The sequence below is a fragment of the Drosophila nasuta genome, chromosome 2R (assembly GCF_023558535.2).
Source record: "Drosophila nasuta strain 15112-1781.00 chromosome 2R, ASM2355853v1, whole genome shotgun sequence".
In the NCBI taxonomy this organism is placed as follows: Eukaryota; Metazoa; Arthropoda; class Insecta; order Diptera; family Drosophilidae; genus Drosophila; species Drosophila nasuta.
In genome coordinates, this window is record NC_083456.1 from 21,424,620 (window position 1) to 21,441,654 (window position 17,035).

The 17,035-nt window shown below is 39.3% G+C and overlaps 2 protein-coding genes across 2 annotated transcripts; both read right to left on the reverse strand.

The window, feature by feature from the left end:
- Positions 1–8,233: 8,233 nt before the first annotated feature.
- Positions 8,234–10,839, reverse strand: LOC132786157 (probable aconitate hydratase, mitochondrial). Its single transcript, XM_060792600.1, has one exon. The coding sequence runs from the start codon at positions 10,673–10,675 to the stop codon at positions 8,303–8,305; it is 2,373 nt and encodes a 790-aa protein (XP_060648583.1). The 5' UTR covers positions 10,676–10,839; the 3' UTR covers positions 8,234–8,302.
- Positions 10,840–11,011: 172 nt separating this feature from the next.
- LOC132786445 (probable aconitate hydratase, mitochondrial) lies at positions 11,012–13,619 on the reverse strand. Its single transcript, XM_060792978.1, has one exon. It carries the CDS (start codon positions 13,527–13,529, stop codon positions 11,166–11,168), a length of 2,364 nt encoding a protein of 787 aa, XP_060648961.1. The 5' UTR covers positions 13,530–13,619; the 3' UTR covers positions 11,012–11,165.
- Positions 13,620–17,035: the final 3,416 nt, after the last annotated feature.

The window sequence follows — 17,035 nt, forward strand, 5'->3', positions numbered from 1 at the left end:
GTTGGCTGTTGAACGTTATATAGAAAGCCAATTTCGGTTACGCATCGCTTGGCAGGCCCAAAAATAGATGCTAATTTATATGGCAGCTACCATTATGGGGCCCTATGTTGAAAACTCAATATGTCTATATGGTAAATACATTGTAATGCTTATTGTTGTTATTGTTGTTGATGCTGAAAGCTATCAGCCGCAAACAATACACGTGCCCGTTGATTGATTTCGAAATAGAATGTCAACGAAAATAAACAATATTTAAATTCAGACAAGGGAGATGGAAAAAAATTTAAATAAGCAACAGAGCATTAAATTAAACAGAATCACAGTTCCATTGAAACCTTTACACACGCTCATCGACTGCCATCGCTTCGAGGTGCAAACGCTCGAAATTGAAGGAAATGAAATGCCAAAAAGACAAAGTTTCCGTTGCCCGCACCAATCTGACTGTGTCCTTCTCTCTGTCTCTGTGTGTGTGTGTGTGTGTGCAATGACATTGAAAAGCAGTCGAAAAAAAATATGAAAATGTATGTTATGTGACCTGAAAGTTAGCTATGCAAAAAACCTTTTGATGGTGCGCTGAAAGTGAAAAGTAAATTTACGCATAAGTCGCTGAAATGCACAGCGCAAAAATTTGAAGATATTTCCAACGGTGTGTGAGTGGGTGGAGAGTTTGAGCTAAACTTGCAAAAGAATATGAAATGACAAAAATGCGAAATGAAACGGAAGTTCAAGCTGATTTGTTTGCAGGCAAAGTCAGAGCAGCCACAAACATAGCCACACACATACACTCCATCGCCATCCGCATTCGGTAGACATTTTGCGAGCGGAAGCGGAAGTTGCGTTTCAATCGTGTGTGATGAAGTTATGACTAACAGCAGCAACTGAAATGCCTCACAACACATGTGGCTTGCCCTAAGCATTTCAATGTGAGTGCAAATAAATTTAGCATAACAATACTTTGCAATTTGTATACGCGCGCATATGCGCGGCGTATGCGTGTTATGTATTTGATTTAAATATAATGCCCATACATTTTCGCACAACTTTAAAGATACCCACACCCACACAATACGATTTTTTTCGTAATTTCTGAATATGAAATTCATTTGCTGATTTGACAACAACGATTTCAGTGGCGAGCATCTGCTTTGGACGTCGCGTCTCGGCATCGCATTTGAAGCATTTGCCGCAAATCTTAAGCTCATTCCCTATTCATTGTGATTCATGGCCAGACACTGCGGTCCTTAATGGCGCAGTAACGTAATTAAAAAAGGCATTGCGGCGACAACACTTTTTACTTTCATTTCTTTTTTCTGATATATTACACAGAGACAGACACACACACATACACAGACTGACTGTCTCTCATACCAGATTGCGCTTGGAATGACAGTTGCAGTCGCACAATGACAATATCCTAGAGCTGTGAGCTCTGCTACAGGGCGCTCCAGCCCGTAAGGGGTGGCCATTGACTGCAGCGCCAGCACCAGCAGCAGCAAATTGATTGCGATTGTTGAGTTGATTGGCAGGCAAAATATTCACACACACACACGCGCACATATGAACAGTGACTGCATGCGACACTCGCAAACAAAAACAGCGCTTTGTGGGTTTCATTGTTATTTTTTTTTTGTGTGTATTTCCTCATCCCCGCTCTTACATTTTGTCACCATTTATTTTTTGTTAGCCGTTTAAATTAAGTTCGTTTTATCTTTTACATTGTTCTTTTTAGTCCTTTCTCTTTTTTTTTTTGGTTCTGCATTTAACACGCGCAATTTACAAGATGACAGATAGATTTCCGCAACTGTTAAAATTACACTCTTATACTGCATAGTTATGGGTCTTGTAATACACTCTTATTTGCCACTTTTTTTATTTAAATTAATGATATCAGTAATTTCTATTTTATCGAATTAGTTTTTTATAATAATATAAATGAAAGTAACACAATGCTATATAACAAATTTTTTATAGAACTTTACTCAATGATGAAATGGTATTTTATTTAACAACGTTTCTTGAAAGAAATACTAAAATAAACTCCTTATAAAAAGCTTTATTAGCTAGTATATCAATCCATTGATTGACTAATTTCTTCAATAAACCATTTCTGCGAACATCGTCTTCTAAAGTAGGATGAGTTTCCACAACTTTAAGAGGTCCACGTCAAGGTTCAGAAGATGCACCCACTGGGGTTAAATGCCAGAGACATATTAAGTATTTTAGAGCCAGTCCCCAGAGCGACCTCCCATTGCGCCAGGGAGCAGAAGCCATCAAATTAGCCTACGGGCATATAGCCAAAGTTTCGAAATTGTCTCAGGGCCTATGGCCAACAGCAGCCGATGGTCAACAACGGCAACAAATGTGAGAATGCTCACTCCAAGCCAAGAGTGAAGCGCGTGCCAAGTTGCCTATGTGTTTTTGCCAGTTTTTTATTGTTTTTATTTTATTTTATTTTATTTTTTTGGCTCTTGCGCACTTTGAAATATTAAAATTAATAATGAATGCTGACGGCCTTCATTTGTATTAGTGTTTCCGCTGACTGTTGTTGTCGTTGTTACTGCTGTTGATGTAGTAAAGTGAAATCTTTATAATGAGCAAAGCATTTTGTGATGTTTACTCTCTGTAGTCCAATTCTAATGCATTCAAACCACGCGCATTCCCTTTTCCTTTACTAAATAGTTGAGATTTTTATTTCGTTTAGTCACTTTTCCAGTTGAGTTTTTTTTTTGTGTTTGCATATTTGCGGGTCTCATTTTAAGTCGCAATGATTTCATTTTTCTGCCAAATTAAATTTTATTTAACTGTTATGTCTGAAATTGGTAACGATTTTTATGGCATTTTTTTATGTAGCGTTGTCCGCACATTCACATACACGCAAAAATTGGCGCTAATTTGTTTTTAAATTATTTAACAATTTTAGACTGCCAGTCAGCCTGTGTTGGCTCAAATTCAACCCAACCAAATTCAAGAATATTGTTCGACTGCCAAGAACAATCTAATTAGATGCTGCTGCCTCGACAGAGACGGACGACGACGACGACGACGATGATGATGACGCCGGATGCTGAATGCTGGATACCGATTTGCTTTATGCCACTTTCCTTGGCAACAGTTGTCGTTTATGGTTGCCAAAAGGGAATTTGGCAGGCAACATCTAAGGCTTTGGCCAGAGCAATGAATTTCGGACTGAGGGCTGCAGCAGCAGTTTTTGGATTTTGCTCGAAATTGGCTTAAGCAAAATGCAAATCTTGCCTAATAGTTTTTGCCTATATGCATAATTGTGCAAAACACATAAATTCACTTGTTTACAGCACTATTTTTCCAAATATAAAATGTAGAAAATATTCCGGATAGAAATAAAATTATCCATTTATTACTATGCCAACTAGCTAATTTAATAAATTCAGTTTGAAATACCTTTTGATTGGCTCATTAATTTTATTTTTAATTAAATTCTTCTAATAACAAAATTAGAAATAAATAAAAGCATTCAACTCGTTGAGTTATGGCAAGGCTTAAATACAGTTTGAAAGTAGCCAGCTTGTGGCTTTAATAGATGCATGCAGGTATTGCTTGCTGGTCGTAAAGGCAATTTATAATGAAATTATAAAATTTACGCTAGGTGGCACTTGTCAGGCTATTTGGCAGAGGTCACTGTGAGCTCTACTTGGACATGAGCCTGGTCCTGGGCCTGACTTTGGGTCTGAGTCTGGGTCAGCGACTTGCATCAACTCAATTGCCAATTAAAGCGCATCAACATTAATGCTGGCCATGATAATAATGATGATAACGAGCTGCCGTTGACCATTGCACGTATGCCAACAACAACAATGGCGGTTATAGAAAGAGACCAAAAACAGATGTGCAAGAGGGAGCGAGAGAGAAAGAGAGAGAAAAGTCGCATCAAAATTGAGAGACAGAGAAAAAAGAAAGCATTGCCCATGATTGCCTCTGACTCTGGCGTTGACTGCGAACGCGGGCGTTCCAGTGGCGCTGACATGTCGCCCGCAATGTCGTGGTCCTTGTCGTCCTTGTTGGCCTGACGTCTGACGGTAAATTAAAAAGCATAAAGCTCTCGGACAAGCGAAACTACCATCAGGCAGACAGAGAAAGAGAGAGCGCGAGAAAAGGAGTGAGTGAGATCGCAAAATGGCAGCACGAAAATTTATGCACGACTTGCATATTAAACGTGTGTTAATTTTAGAGCAGCCAACAGCCATGATGCCATCTCCCTCTCTGCTCAAGCTTCAACTTTTGCTTCTGCCTCCGTTGCACCCATCCTTCTGCGGCTAAAGCTGTGCGTTTTCCACAAAGGCGCTGTCAATTTTCATTGCAGTGGATGGCGGGCTTGCGGGACGGTCAACGCGTCCTCTTCAAATGGCGCATGAAACGTCATTCTGACTGACATTTGTGGTAGTCAGTGTACTGCCACTCGTTGTTGTTCTATTTTTTTTTTTTTTTTTTTTGTAGTTGTTGCTGCTCTGCCTCAAGTCGACATTGTGTGTGTGCACTGCTAAAAAGTAAGTGAACACCACTCCACTTTTGTTGCAGATCTCAGCGTTGGCTGGTCATGCAATTTTCCAGTTCAAAAGCTTAAAACTAAATTAAACTTTATGACTTGCCACACAGCACAAAACAACAGCAGCAAAAGGATTTGCGAGAACTACAAAAAGGATTACATGTCATATGAAGAATAATGCGTGGATTCTCGCGTTATTGTTATAACCCGGCTTGTCGCATACCCCCAAAAATTCGCAGCTGAGTATAGTAGACTTTAAATATAAAATATTTAGAAAAACTAGAATTAAAATATTGAATTGCGTTTAAGAATTTTAAAATATATATTTCTATTTTTATTATTAACAAACTAAATTGAATTACTTTGTATTATTTAAAGGATATTTTTATAGTTGAGCATGGTAAAGTATTAAGCAAATGACTTGGTTCGTTTGGTTTCTCGTGCTGACCAAATCGGATTATCGCAGTAAGGCAAGCAGGCGAAAAAACAAATAAATGTAATGAGTCTAAGTGGTAACGACAAAAATTGTCAGACATTTTATTGAGCAAATATTAAAAATATTACGAATCGCTGGCCATTAAAGGCAGCCGTTGCTCAGAGCTCTTCAGTTGAAGAGCCACAGACACATCTTTACACAGATGCTGGCCAAACAGACACAGATACAGAGAGAATCAGAGTCGCAGTTACAGATACAGATACAGATACGACGACTAAGGCAACCACTTAATGCTGATATGTATGAATGTGGCAAGCGAAAGGCAAAAAAGGAATAGAAGGGAGGAGTTCCCCCTCGCACACACATTCGCATTGTGAGATAGCAAACTTAATGTAATGGCCAAAAGAAGCAAGAAAGCAAACCAACACAAACATTTGTGATGCTCCTTCCTAACAGCTCCTTCTGATGCTTTTGCTGCTCATCCTTTTGTCGTCCTCTGTTTGCTGGACATGTGTTTCCAATGGTTTTTGCGCCAACAGCTCTGCCATTTAAAAACGCACAAAACTTGGGCACAAGGCGAAAAACAAACTTTTGCTGCTCCAAAAGAAAAACTTAGCTTGGTTTGGCATTGCAGTTGCAGCGTTTATTTGATTTTTACACACCGATTTTGAGCTATTCTTTTATTAGATTTTCGCTTGGCGTTAGCAATTTCGTTGCATTTTTTCTTCGTTATTTTTTTTCTGTGCTTTATATTTTTTCATCGTGTGCCGTCGTCCATCGTAGTTGGTTGGTAGTTTTGCCAGTTGTGAATTTGTGAGATTTGATTTTGAAATTGCCCAGACGAAAAGCGAATGGAACAGAAAAGAAAACAAATCGTATAACGAATGAAGGAGCAAGATGTTGAGATAGTAGTGGAGTAAGTGTGTGCTCAGGCAATGATCCTACTAAAGATCCACTGTATTAGATAAGCAAAGACATTAACTCGGGTAAATATGTACAATGTTTATTCTTAAAGATTTGTTAGTATTAAATTTGATTAAAAAAATGCATAAGCTGTAATTTGCCAACAAATTGTTGCATTTCTCGTTTAACATTTGCCAGCATTTAAGTTGACATATTGGATAATTTGACATAACCCCAACTCGGCCATCTGCCAGCAATTGCAATTTAAAGCCATTACGCTAATAAATAATCTGCCACAAATTTTTGCCACATTGCCATCGATTTAATACTGTGCCACACACATTTATATATGTATAGCATACATTCATTGAAGGAGTTACCAGAGTTTTCTTCTGCTGCATCAAGGCTAGAGATGCGCCCACTTAAAACCGTTACTCGACCCAACACATAGTAAGCACTATGTGTCTATATATATGTATGGATATATGTATGCTTTTTATAGATGTTTATGCTGTGACAGAGAAAACGCAAAAAAAAAATTCATATGTTGGTATTTCTGCTGCTTTCAATTGCTTTTGGCACGATATCAACGTTGCCATCGATGGCTGCTTTCAATATCTAATAATATTGCGCATACGCGCTGTGCGCCTGGCACCAAACTTCCTTGGCTGCTGTTGCTGCTGCTTCACTTACACTGAGTGCGTGTTGGCGCAATAATCAACAGTTATATTATGAATGCACAAACACATCGACAAGTACACACAAGTACATACATACATATGCATAGTATAGTATAGTAGAGTAAAGTAAAGTATATGCGATGTGCTCATAATGCGCATTTTAACCCCTTTCGTCGAGGGATGGAGGATAGAGAATGTTTGTGGCCAACAACGTTGAGCCACCGGCATTCCCCATATGACACTCCATCTAAGTGATACGATAAATTTGGGATTTTCTTTGCATTATGCGCAGATTTTGCTGATTTCTCTACCCACACAGATTTTTGCTCTGTTTTGCACGCTGCCAGCTTGAAACTTTTTTAATAATAAATAAAAGTGCTTAACTTAATTCGAGCTGTTCAAAACGTTTTTCCCCCACACAGAATGTGTGGCAGCGTGTGCATGTATGTGTGTGTGTATTATGGATTTTTCGCTTGTATTTGCCCATTTTATTTGTTTCTTTGATTTACCCCTCCTCAGAATCAGACTCGAACTCTCTCTCACTCATACATACACAATCTCTCTAGCGCAGTGTGTGGATATAATTTTTCGATTATTGTTGAGTTTTGGTTTTTTTCTCCTTCCATTTTCTTTCTTGTGCTTTTTTCCTCTCTCATTCTGTGGCATTTGCGGCTGTTTACCTCGCCAGCGGCTAAAATGCAATTTATGTGCGTTGGATTTTTGTTTTTTTTTTCTTCTGCTTGGGTTCAATTTTAGTTTTCTTTTACGCTCATCCAATGTTATTGCCACTTGTCATTTGCGTGATTTACGCTTATAGCGTAGCAACCAAGTGAGTAATTCTCGATGCTTGTCAGCTGAACAAAATTCTTTATGATACTTAATAATATTGTCCTTCAGCTCTTGCCAAAAAGTTCAAAAATAAAGAAAAATGTACTGAAATGTTAATTACGAGTACAGTTCTCTTAAAAATTTTGCAATTTCACATAACAATTCAAATATTTGCACAAACATTACAAGAAAAAATTCAATATTCCAAAAGCAATTAAAATTGTAACACAAAAAGTTGAAAGGAAAAAAAACATTGTCCATATTCAAAGACTATCAAATAACAGACAATATTAAAAATCTATACGAATGAAAGATAATAAACTTTTTCTGTATAAGCAACAAACACACTTACACAGGGAATTCGAATAGAATGACGCAAGGATTAAATTCATATAAGTGCAAAGTATGCAAATGACAGAGACTCACATTGTTGGCGAACAACGATAGAGATGCTTCAACTATCTGGCTTAGTTCGAGAAGCTAAAGCTAGAAAATATTCGTAAATATGTTCAAGTCAAATTGCATGGCTTGTCTGTTTGCCGTTTGCTGTTTAGAAATCTAACACTCTTATGAATGTGTGCTTGGTTTTTGTGTCTTTTCAACTAAATTCAATTTTAGAAAATGTTTACTCTATGATATGAATATCAGGCATGGCTGCAAACATATTTCTTGTATGTTCTTCGCCTGCCACTATTATAGGCTAATAATTCTTTAAACAGTTCTTTAAATTTCAAATTGGGTCTCACAAATTTTTCAGTTCGCATAAAAACCCAATGCAAGTGTTATTTTAGCTTTCAATAATCATTTAGCAATTATTGTGAAAAACAAAAATTAAACTAAACAAAACTGGCAATAAAATAAATTAACAAATATATTTCAGCATTACGAAAACACAGTCGATTTACATGGAACACATGAACAAAAGTAAATTTCAAATTACTTTTTAGATTTTGCCAACATTTCCTTCATTCGATTTAGAGCGCTGCCAGCCTTAAACCATTCAATCTGTTCCGCATTAAACGAATGATTTAGTTTTATTTTCTCAGAACTGCCACCAGTTTTAATCTCGCATTCGACTGGTTCTCCAGGTGTCAACTTAGCAAGATTGAGTAGGGATAATTTGCTGTTTGGTTGGATCTTGTCATAGTCACTGGCATTGGAAAATGTTAAAGCAAGTAGACCTTGTTTCTTCAGATTAGTTTCGTGAATTCGAGCAAAAGACTTTACTATTATTGCCACTCCACCAAGATGTCGAGGTTCTAGTGCAGCATGTTCTCGGGAAGAACCCTCTCCGTAGTTCTCCTCTCCGACTGCAACCCACTTAATTTTGTTAGCTTTATAGTCTCGAGCAACGTCGGGCACTGTTCCCCAATCATTACTTCGCTGATTCTTCACTTTATTCATCTCGTTGTTCTCAGCATTCACAGCACCAATAAACATATTGTTCGATATATTGTCCAAATGTCCACGATATTTGAGCCAGGGCCCGGCGGCTGAGATGTGATCAGTAGTACATTTTCCTTTCACTTTTATCAAAACTGTGAGATCGGTTAGATCTTTGCCATCCCATTTTTCAAAAGGCTGCAAAAGCTGCAAGCGATCCGATTTAGCATCAACGACAACCTTGCTGCTTCTGGTATCCTTTGGTGGAGGACTGTAAGTATTCTGACCGGGATCGAATCCCTTTGCTGGGAGCTCCTCGCCTTTGGGTTCCTTAAGCTTAAACTTGTTTCCCTTACTGTCAGTCAATTCATCTTTCAATGGGTTAAAACTTAAACATCCAACAATAGAGAGGGCGGTTACCATCTCAGGACTAGTCACAAAGCAATGTGTTGCCGGATTCGCATCGTTTCGTCCGGTAAAGTTTCGATTATACGATGTGACAATGGTGTTCTTCTCTCCCATCTTCACGTCCTTGCGATCCCACTGCCCAATGCATGGTCCACATGCATTAGCCAAAACAGTTCCACCAAATTTATTAAAAACTTCCAGAATTCCATCACGTTCAATCGTTGCTCGAACTTGTTCTGAGCCTGGAGTCACATTGAATGGTATTTTCGTCTTAAGTCCATGATCTATTGCATCCTGGGCAATGCTGGCACAACGTCCCATATCCTCGTAAGATGAATTTGTGCATGATCCAATCAGTCCGACTTTAATTTTCATCGGATAACCGTTCTTCTCGGAGTTCTCCCCAAGCTTACTAATTGGATGAGCCAAATCCGGTGTGTAAGGTCCATTAACTAAGGGCTCTAATTTATCCAAATCGATATCGATAACTTGATCGTATTTACACCCCTCATCTGGTACCAATAACTTTTTAAACTTTTGAGCTTCTTCAGCAATGGCTCCTCTTCCGGTAGCACATAGATACCTTATCATTCTCTCGTTGAAAGGGAACACTGATGTTGTTGCCCCTATCTCGGCGCCCATGTTGCAAATTGTTGCCATGCCCGTGCAAGAGATGGACTCACAGCCCTTTCCATGGTACTCAATTATAGCTCCCGTTCCTCCCTTAACAGTAAGTATTTCGGCTACTTTTAAAATAACATCCTTAGGCGAAGTCCAGCCACTGATTTTGCCAGTCAAATTAACGCCAATCACTTTTGGGCACTTCAATTCCCAAGGCATTCCAGCCATCACATCTACAGCATCCGCTCCACCTACTCCAACACAGAGACCACCTAGACCTCCCCCATTCGGTGTGTGAGAGTCTGTTCCTATCATCAGTAGTCCGGGGAAAGCATAGTTCTCCAATATAATCTGATGAATAATGCCACTACCAGGTTTCCAGAAGCCTAATCCATACTTGGCACATGCACTAGCTAGGAAATCGTATACTTCTTTATTTAAATCAATCGCTCGCTTTAAGTCTAGCTCGCCGCATTTTTGTGCTTCAATCAAATGGTCACAATGCACCGTTGACGGCACAGCCACCTTACTTAATCCAGATGAGATGAACTGCATCAACGCCATTTGAGCTGTTGCGTCTTGCAGTGCTACTCGATCGGGACGTAACAACAAATATGATTTTCCTCGCTCAATTTCCTGCCCGCTAGGATCTTCAATATGAGAGTATAGAACTTTCTCCGATAAAGTAAGTGGACCATCTAAACGTTTCTTTATGCATTCCAATTTCTGGCTTAACAGTCTATATGGCAAGGGATTTCCTTTTTCGAGCCTGCACATTTCAACACCAGAAGCCTTCGAGCTCATTGACATATTCCATGGACTCATCAAAGGTTTAACAGCCTTTCGGCATAGTCTGCGCACCCTTTCGGCGGTCTGTGAAATTATCTTTTTAGACATGGTAAGTAGAAATAATATTGTTTAAATAAAATACAAAATGTGAGATATCAAAAACTTGTATTAATTTTGTCACAATGTTGGATGAAAACTAAAACTCTTTATAAAGAATAGGGGAATTTGAAGTTATTTGAAAAGTCTATTATTTTTAGAAAAAGTAAACAAGTCAACAGTTTACGTCAATATAATAACTGTTGAAACTGTAGGGAACAAGGGCTTTAGAATATTACAAATACATTTGACAAATACTCACATTCAAATGTTTATACAATTGACCAAAAATGCTGGATACTTGAAATTCTAAAATATATATATTAATAAAAGCACTAAGCGATAATGAACTCTAACATTACATTTCTTTATTATCTTCAGGTTTTATTTCTACTTAATTTAAACTAAGAGACTATATTAAAAATAAACAATTTTTAATGTGTATTTTATGTTTTCAAACAATACTACATACATATAATTTATTTACATTTAATTTTCCTTATTATTTTAATTTACTTAGCGTCTCCTTCATTCGATTAAGAGCGCTGCCAGCCTTAAACCATTCAATCTGTTCCGCATTAAACGAATGATTTAGTTTTATTTTCTCAGAACTGCCACCAGTTTTAATCTCGCATTCGACTGGTTCTCCAGGTGTCAACTTAGCAAGATTGAGTAGGGATAATTTGCTGTTTGGTTGGATCTTGTCATAGTCACTTGCATTGGAAAATGTTAATGCAAGTAAGCCTTGTTTCTTTAGATTAGTTTCGTGAATTCGAGCAAAAGACTTTACTATGATTGCCACTCCACCAAGATGTCGAGGTTCTAGTGCAGCATGTTCTCGGGAAGAACCCTCTCCGTAGTTCTCCTCTCCGACTGCAACCCACTTAATTTTGTTAGCTTTATAGTCTCGAGCAACGTCGGGCACTGTTCCCCAATCATTACTTCGCTGATTCTTCACTTTATTCATCTCGTTGTTCTCAGCATTCACAGCACCTATAAACATATTGTTCGATATATTGTCCAAATGTCCACGATATTTGAGCCAGGGCCCGGCGGCTGAGATGTGATCAGTAGTACATTTCCCTTTCACCTTTATCAAAACTGTGAGATCGGTGAAATCTTTGCCATCCCATTTTTCAAAAGGCTGCAAAAGCTGCAAACGTTTTGATTTAGGATTCACTGTAACTTTGCTTCTTTTACCTTTGGGTGGAGCTGTATAAGTATCTTCCCCAGGATCAAATCCATTAGAAGGAAGCTCATCAGCCTTAGGCTCTTTAAGCTTAAACTTTTTTCCTTTACTGTCAGTCAATTCATCTTTCAATGGATTAAAACTTAAACATCCAACAATAGCGAGGGCGGTTACCATCTCAGGACTAGTCACAAAGCAATGTGTCGCCGGATTCGCATCGTTCCGACCAGTAAAATTTCGATTATACGATGTGACAATGGTGTTCTTTTCTCCCTTCTTCACGTCCTTGCGATCCCATTGACCAATGCATGGTCCACATGCATTAGCCAAAACGGTTCCACCAAATTTTTGGAGTACGTCCAAAATTCCATCACGTTCAATCGTTGCTCGAATTTGTTCTGAGCCTGGAGTTACATTAAATGGTATTTGAGTTGTCAGACCATGATCAATTGCATCTTGAGCAATACTGGCACAACGTCCCAAATCCTCATATGAAGAATTGGTGCAGGAGCCAATAAGTGCGACTTTTATATTCATCGGATAACCGTTCTTCTCAGAGTTCTCCCCAAGTTTACTAATTGGATGTGCCAAATCGGGTGTGTAAGGTCCATTTACTAATGGCTCTAATTTATCCAGATCGATATTAATAACTTTATCGTATTTACACCCTTCATCTGGTATTAGCATCTCCTCATACTTTTTGGCTTCTTCAGCAATGGCTCCTCTTCCGGTAGCGCATAGATACTTCACCATTCTCTCGTTAAAAGGGAACACTGACGTTGTCGCCCCTATCTCGGCACCCATGTTACATATAGTCGCCATGCCCGTACAAGAGATTGATTCACAGCCCTCTCCATGATATTCAATTATTGCTCCCGTTCCACCCTTAACTGTAAGTATCTCAGCTACTTTTAAAATAACATCTTTAGGTGAAGTCCACCCACTGATTTTGCCAGTCAAATGAACTCCAATTATATTTGGACACTTCAATTCCCAAGGCATTCCAGCCATGACATCTACAGCATCAGCTCCACCTACTCCCACACAGACACCACCCAAGCCTCCCGCATTGGGAATGTGAGAGTCGGTGCCTATCATCAATAGCCCTGGGAAAGCGTAGTTCTCAAGAAGAATTTGATGAATAATGCCACTGCCTGGCTTCCAAAAGCCCAATCCATACATGGCACTTGAGCTTTGCAGAAAGTCATAGACTTCTTTGTTATTTTCAATTGCGCGTTGTAAATCCAGCTCACCAGATGTTTGAGCTTCGATCAGGTGATCACAGTGAATAGTTGATGGCACAGCCACCTTACTTAATCCAGATGAAATGAATTGCATCATCGCCATTTGAGCTGTTGCGTCTTGCATCGACACGCGATCTGGGCGTAACAATAAATATGATTTTCCTCGTTCAATCTCTTGTTCATAGGGATCTTCTAAATGAGAATAGAGGATCTTTTCGGAAAGAGTCAAAGGATGATCTAAGCGGTCCCTAATGCATTCCAGATTCTCATAGAGTTTTTTGTAAGGTAAAACAGTATCTGGTTCGAGGTTTGCCATAGGAACAGCGTCGGATTTAGAACTCTTGTACGACTGCTGGCTCATTAATGGACTAACAGCTTTCCTGCAGAGTTTTGGCACTGTTTTTGCGGCTTGAGCGAAGATCATCGTGGACATGGTCAAACACCTTTTTTATATGTGGTTTATTTGTTATTTTAATTTTGTTGGGTTTGTGTTCTATAGAGTTTAGCAACTGTTAGAAAATGTCAAATTTTGACAGTTTAAGCTTATTTGAAAGAACAATGTAATGATGAGCATCTGCGAAATCCAAATTCAATCCTTGCACGAAGTTAAAGTCAGTATTCTGTGTGAGTACCTGAGGGTTGCATACATGTCAAGGGAATTGATGTTGCAACAAGCAACTCTGCTGAAACTACTCGAATGCCATGCCCCATGCAGCACAGGTAGCTACAATCTGACGGGATTCATATGTGCCAGAGGCCAACTGTCGTTCACCTACAATACAAGTGGCAAAGAGCTGGACAACACACGTCATTTACTTATGATGGGCGACGAGCAGAACAGTGCAGTGAAGGCAGGAGATGGAGAGAGCACAAAGTGTCAACGGCAAGTGAGAGATGCACAACGAAACTGTGGCTCTGCAGCCAGCCAGCGATTGTGTTTGCCACAGTGTGCCGAGTGTCATAATGGATGGAGCTGGACACACTACACGTTGGACAATGGTCAGCCAGACCGGTAGTTGGCTGCACCACATTCAATTGAAATTGACGTGCCTGTTTGCCACAATGCTGTTGACAAGGGTCGCCTGTCCAAAAGGGGTGGCAGGAGAGGGTTGTTGTACTAGTAAGTAGGCAGTGGCTGTAACAATGCCAAAAATTGATTGCCAACTACTTGGCACACTATACACACACACACTAGCTCAACTCAGAAAACTTATTTCATATGACAAACCAAGCATCGAACTTGCCACAACGTTGACTATGATTTTCTATAATTGATGGATTCAATTTTGCCCCCAAAAACGGAACACACAAAATTGCATAGTTGACCCTCGACCAATTGGATTTGGCCACGATTCTGGTTTGCCGTTTTGTAATCTTGATAGAGATACCCAGCAAAATGATTTCTTCTATATTTATCAATCTAGATTTGCCTTTGCTGCTATACTACCAGTGGCATACCCATTTGTAGCCTTCATTGATTGAGGGATATAAAATGTCAAGGCTGTGGATATTGTACTTCAAAAATGACAATTTAGTGTACTCATTTGATTGGTCACAAGTCGCAAAATGAAAACTATCCCAATTAGCTTAAATATATTTGCTTCTAATTTCATCAAAAGCTTGTAGATCATATGATACAGACTGTCCTTCGCCTCGTATGCTTTGAAATTATTGCCTTCAAAAACTTTTCCCATAAATTCCGAAAACTTATTGCCTGCGATTGAACTTGCTAGCTGAAAATAGTAAAAAAAAAAAAAACTGCTCGCCCTAAAACAAACACCTATGCGTAGATATACGCTACGCTTTAAACCACAAGCTTATATCTTTTACTTTATTATAGTACATAATTATATTATACATTAGTAAGCTAGCTTTATGGTACTTTGTATTAAAATAAATATGTTCCATATGATTTTGTTTTGGGAGTTCTTCATTTGCTGCGAAGCGCATTGGAGTTTCGTTTGGCTCTTGTCATTTTAAGTTTTTACTTTGTCGACTTGTTGTCTGATTGGGGCGCAAAGTAAATGCAGCTGCAGTGGGAAAATGCTTGAAAATTGCTGAGAAAATTTATGTACTGCCCCGTTAAGTGTGGTGGGCAGAACTGAACGAGCATGCTGCTGTCTGTGGCACTGTGGTATCGGTGGTGTCTGTGGCCAAAGTTGCAACAAAACTGAAACTTTGCGCAACACAAAAAAACAAGAAAAAAGAATGTTAATCCTCGTTTTTGCAGAAGCTAGCGAACAATACGTTTGTTTTTTGCTGCCATTGCGCCGTTGCTGCTGCAGCCTCAGCACAGCTTGCGGTAAAACTTTTCAATAATATTCCCAAAAGTCCAGTCCAGTCCAGACGTCGACGACGATGCCGACAACGACGACGACGACGACGACAGCGATGACGATGTGGACAACGAAAAGGATGCGAAGAGACAACTGCAGCAGCAGTAACGGCAGCGGCAACGGAAGTGCCGCCATAGTTGGACATATAGCATAGCATAGTTTCTGGCGTTCCGGCAGCCATATTGCCATAATACTTGAAAAGAAATAGTGCACATTTATATGAATTCCGATAGACAAACTCTCGCTCAAAAAGCGTTTTATTAATTTTAATCTAAAGCTAATATAAGAATTAATATTTGTTGTTAACAATATTTTTATAAGAAATATGTTATATAAATGTCATCTTATTATGATGCTAAGTTTAATAATAACTTTATTAAATGCCCAACTAATCTGCTCATAACACTTCAAAATATTTGTACAACAAAAATTATTTCATATTTGTGGAAGTTATTTTAATGCTCCTTAAATGAAAAATGTTAATCTTTAACAGCAAATACGATTTCTGGAATGTGTTGAACGTTTGGCAATTGTTGGTGCCCATGCAATTGACCAGGACACCCACGAGTGCAGCTTTGTTTTAGTGTGCCCGGCAGACAAATTCAGCATTTCCCGCACACGTGGCTTTGGCGATTTCCTTTTGTGCAAACATATTTTACCGCAATTGCGCCACACGAGTTCCAGCGCCATTGAGCCGTAAGTAACTGAGCCACACCCACTACGCTCAGCAGCATCACCATAATGAAACTGAGCCCCCTTTTGTGTATAAATATGGATTTTTTTTCTTCCTACTACCGGCTTTGCACACCCCACCAAGTGCGTCTAACTGCAGGCAATAACTCGGCCACAGTTTGCTCCTGCCTCATGACTCCTTCCACAGAATTCCAGCTTCAGTTTCAGCTCCCATCTACATCTTCTTGTTTTAATTCTGTTTTGTTTTTCCTTCCATCCACTAAGCTCTTTTGTTTCTCACTTACTGCCATCGCTGCGCTCCAATGACGTTGCATTAGAGCCAACTGTTAGTCAACTGGCGCACCTGGCACCTGGCAACCGCCACCTACCACCACCTTGCATCTGGCACTTGGAATGGTCCGACCCTGTTTGGCCTGTTTGATTGCATGCAGCGTCGCTTTTATCCGCATTGTTTCCGTCAATAGCCGCATTTGTGCGGGTCAGTTGAGTAAAAAGAAAGCAAAGTCGGCTACGTTGACCAACTGCGAAAACTGCACCATTCTCTGCTGGCTGCTGTTGTGGCTGAAGCTGTTAGCCGCACATAATTAGATTTAATTTTTCAGTTTCCTATACCTACCTACTGCCTATTGCCCGCGGCCCCTCTGCGTGCAAGTAAATGACTCCATTTAGTGGGCCAGAAAATTATGAGCGTCAGTCTTAAAGAGTAGCAAAAATATAATTCATGATGATCTATGGGCATTAAAGCAAAACAGTTGTTAAGTAGAGATACTTGAGAGTTCTTTCAACGCAGTTATTCGCTCGTCCTTTAGCTAGCGATTTAAGCTTGTTTATTGAGTGAAGTATCCACCGAAAAAAAAACGAAAAAAACCCAATGCGCTCCATGCTCTGAGTAGTTACTTTCCAACGTAAA

What these genes read in the sequence shown, in the direction of transcription:
- LOC132786157 (XM_060792600.1), bottom strand. Translation starts at nt 10,675, where the DNA reads ATGTCTAAAAAGATAATTTCACAGACCGCCGAAAGGGTGCGCAGACTA.
- LOC132786445 (XM_060792978.1), bottom strand. Translation starts at nt 13,529, where the DNA reads ATGTCCACGATGATCTTCGCTCAAGCCGCAAAAACAGTGCCAAAACTC.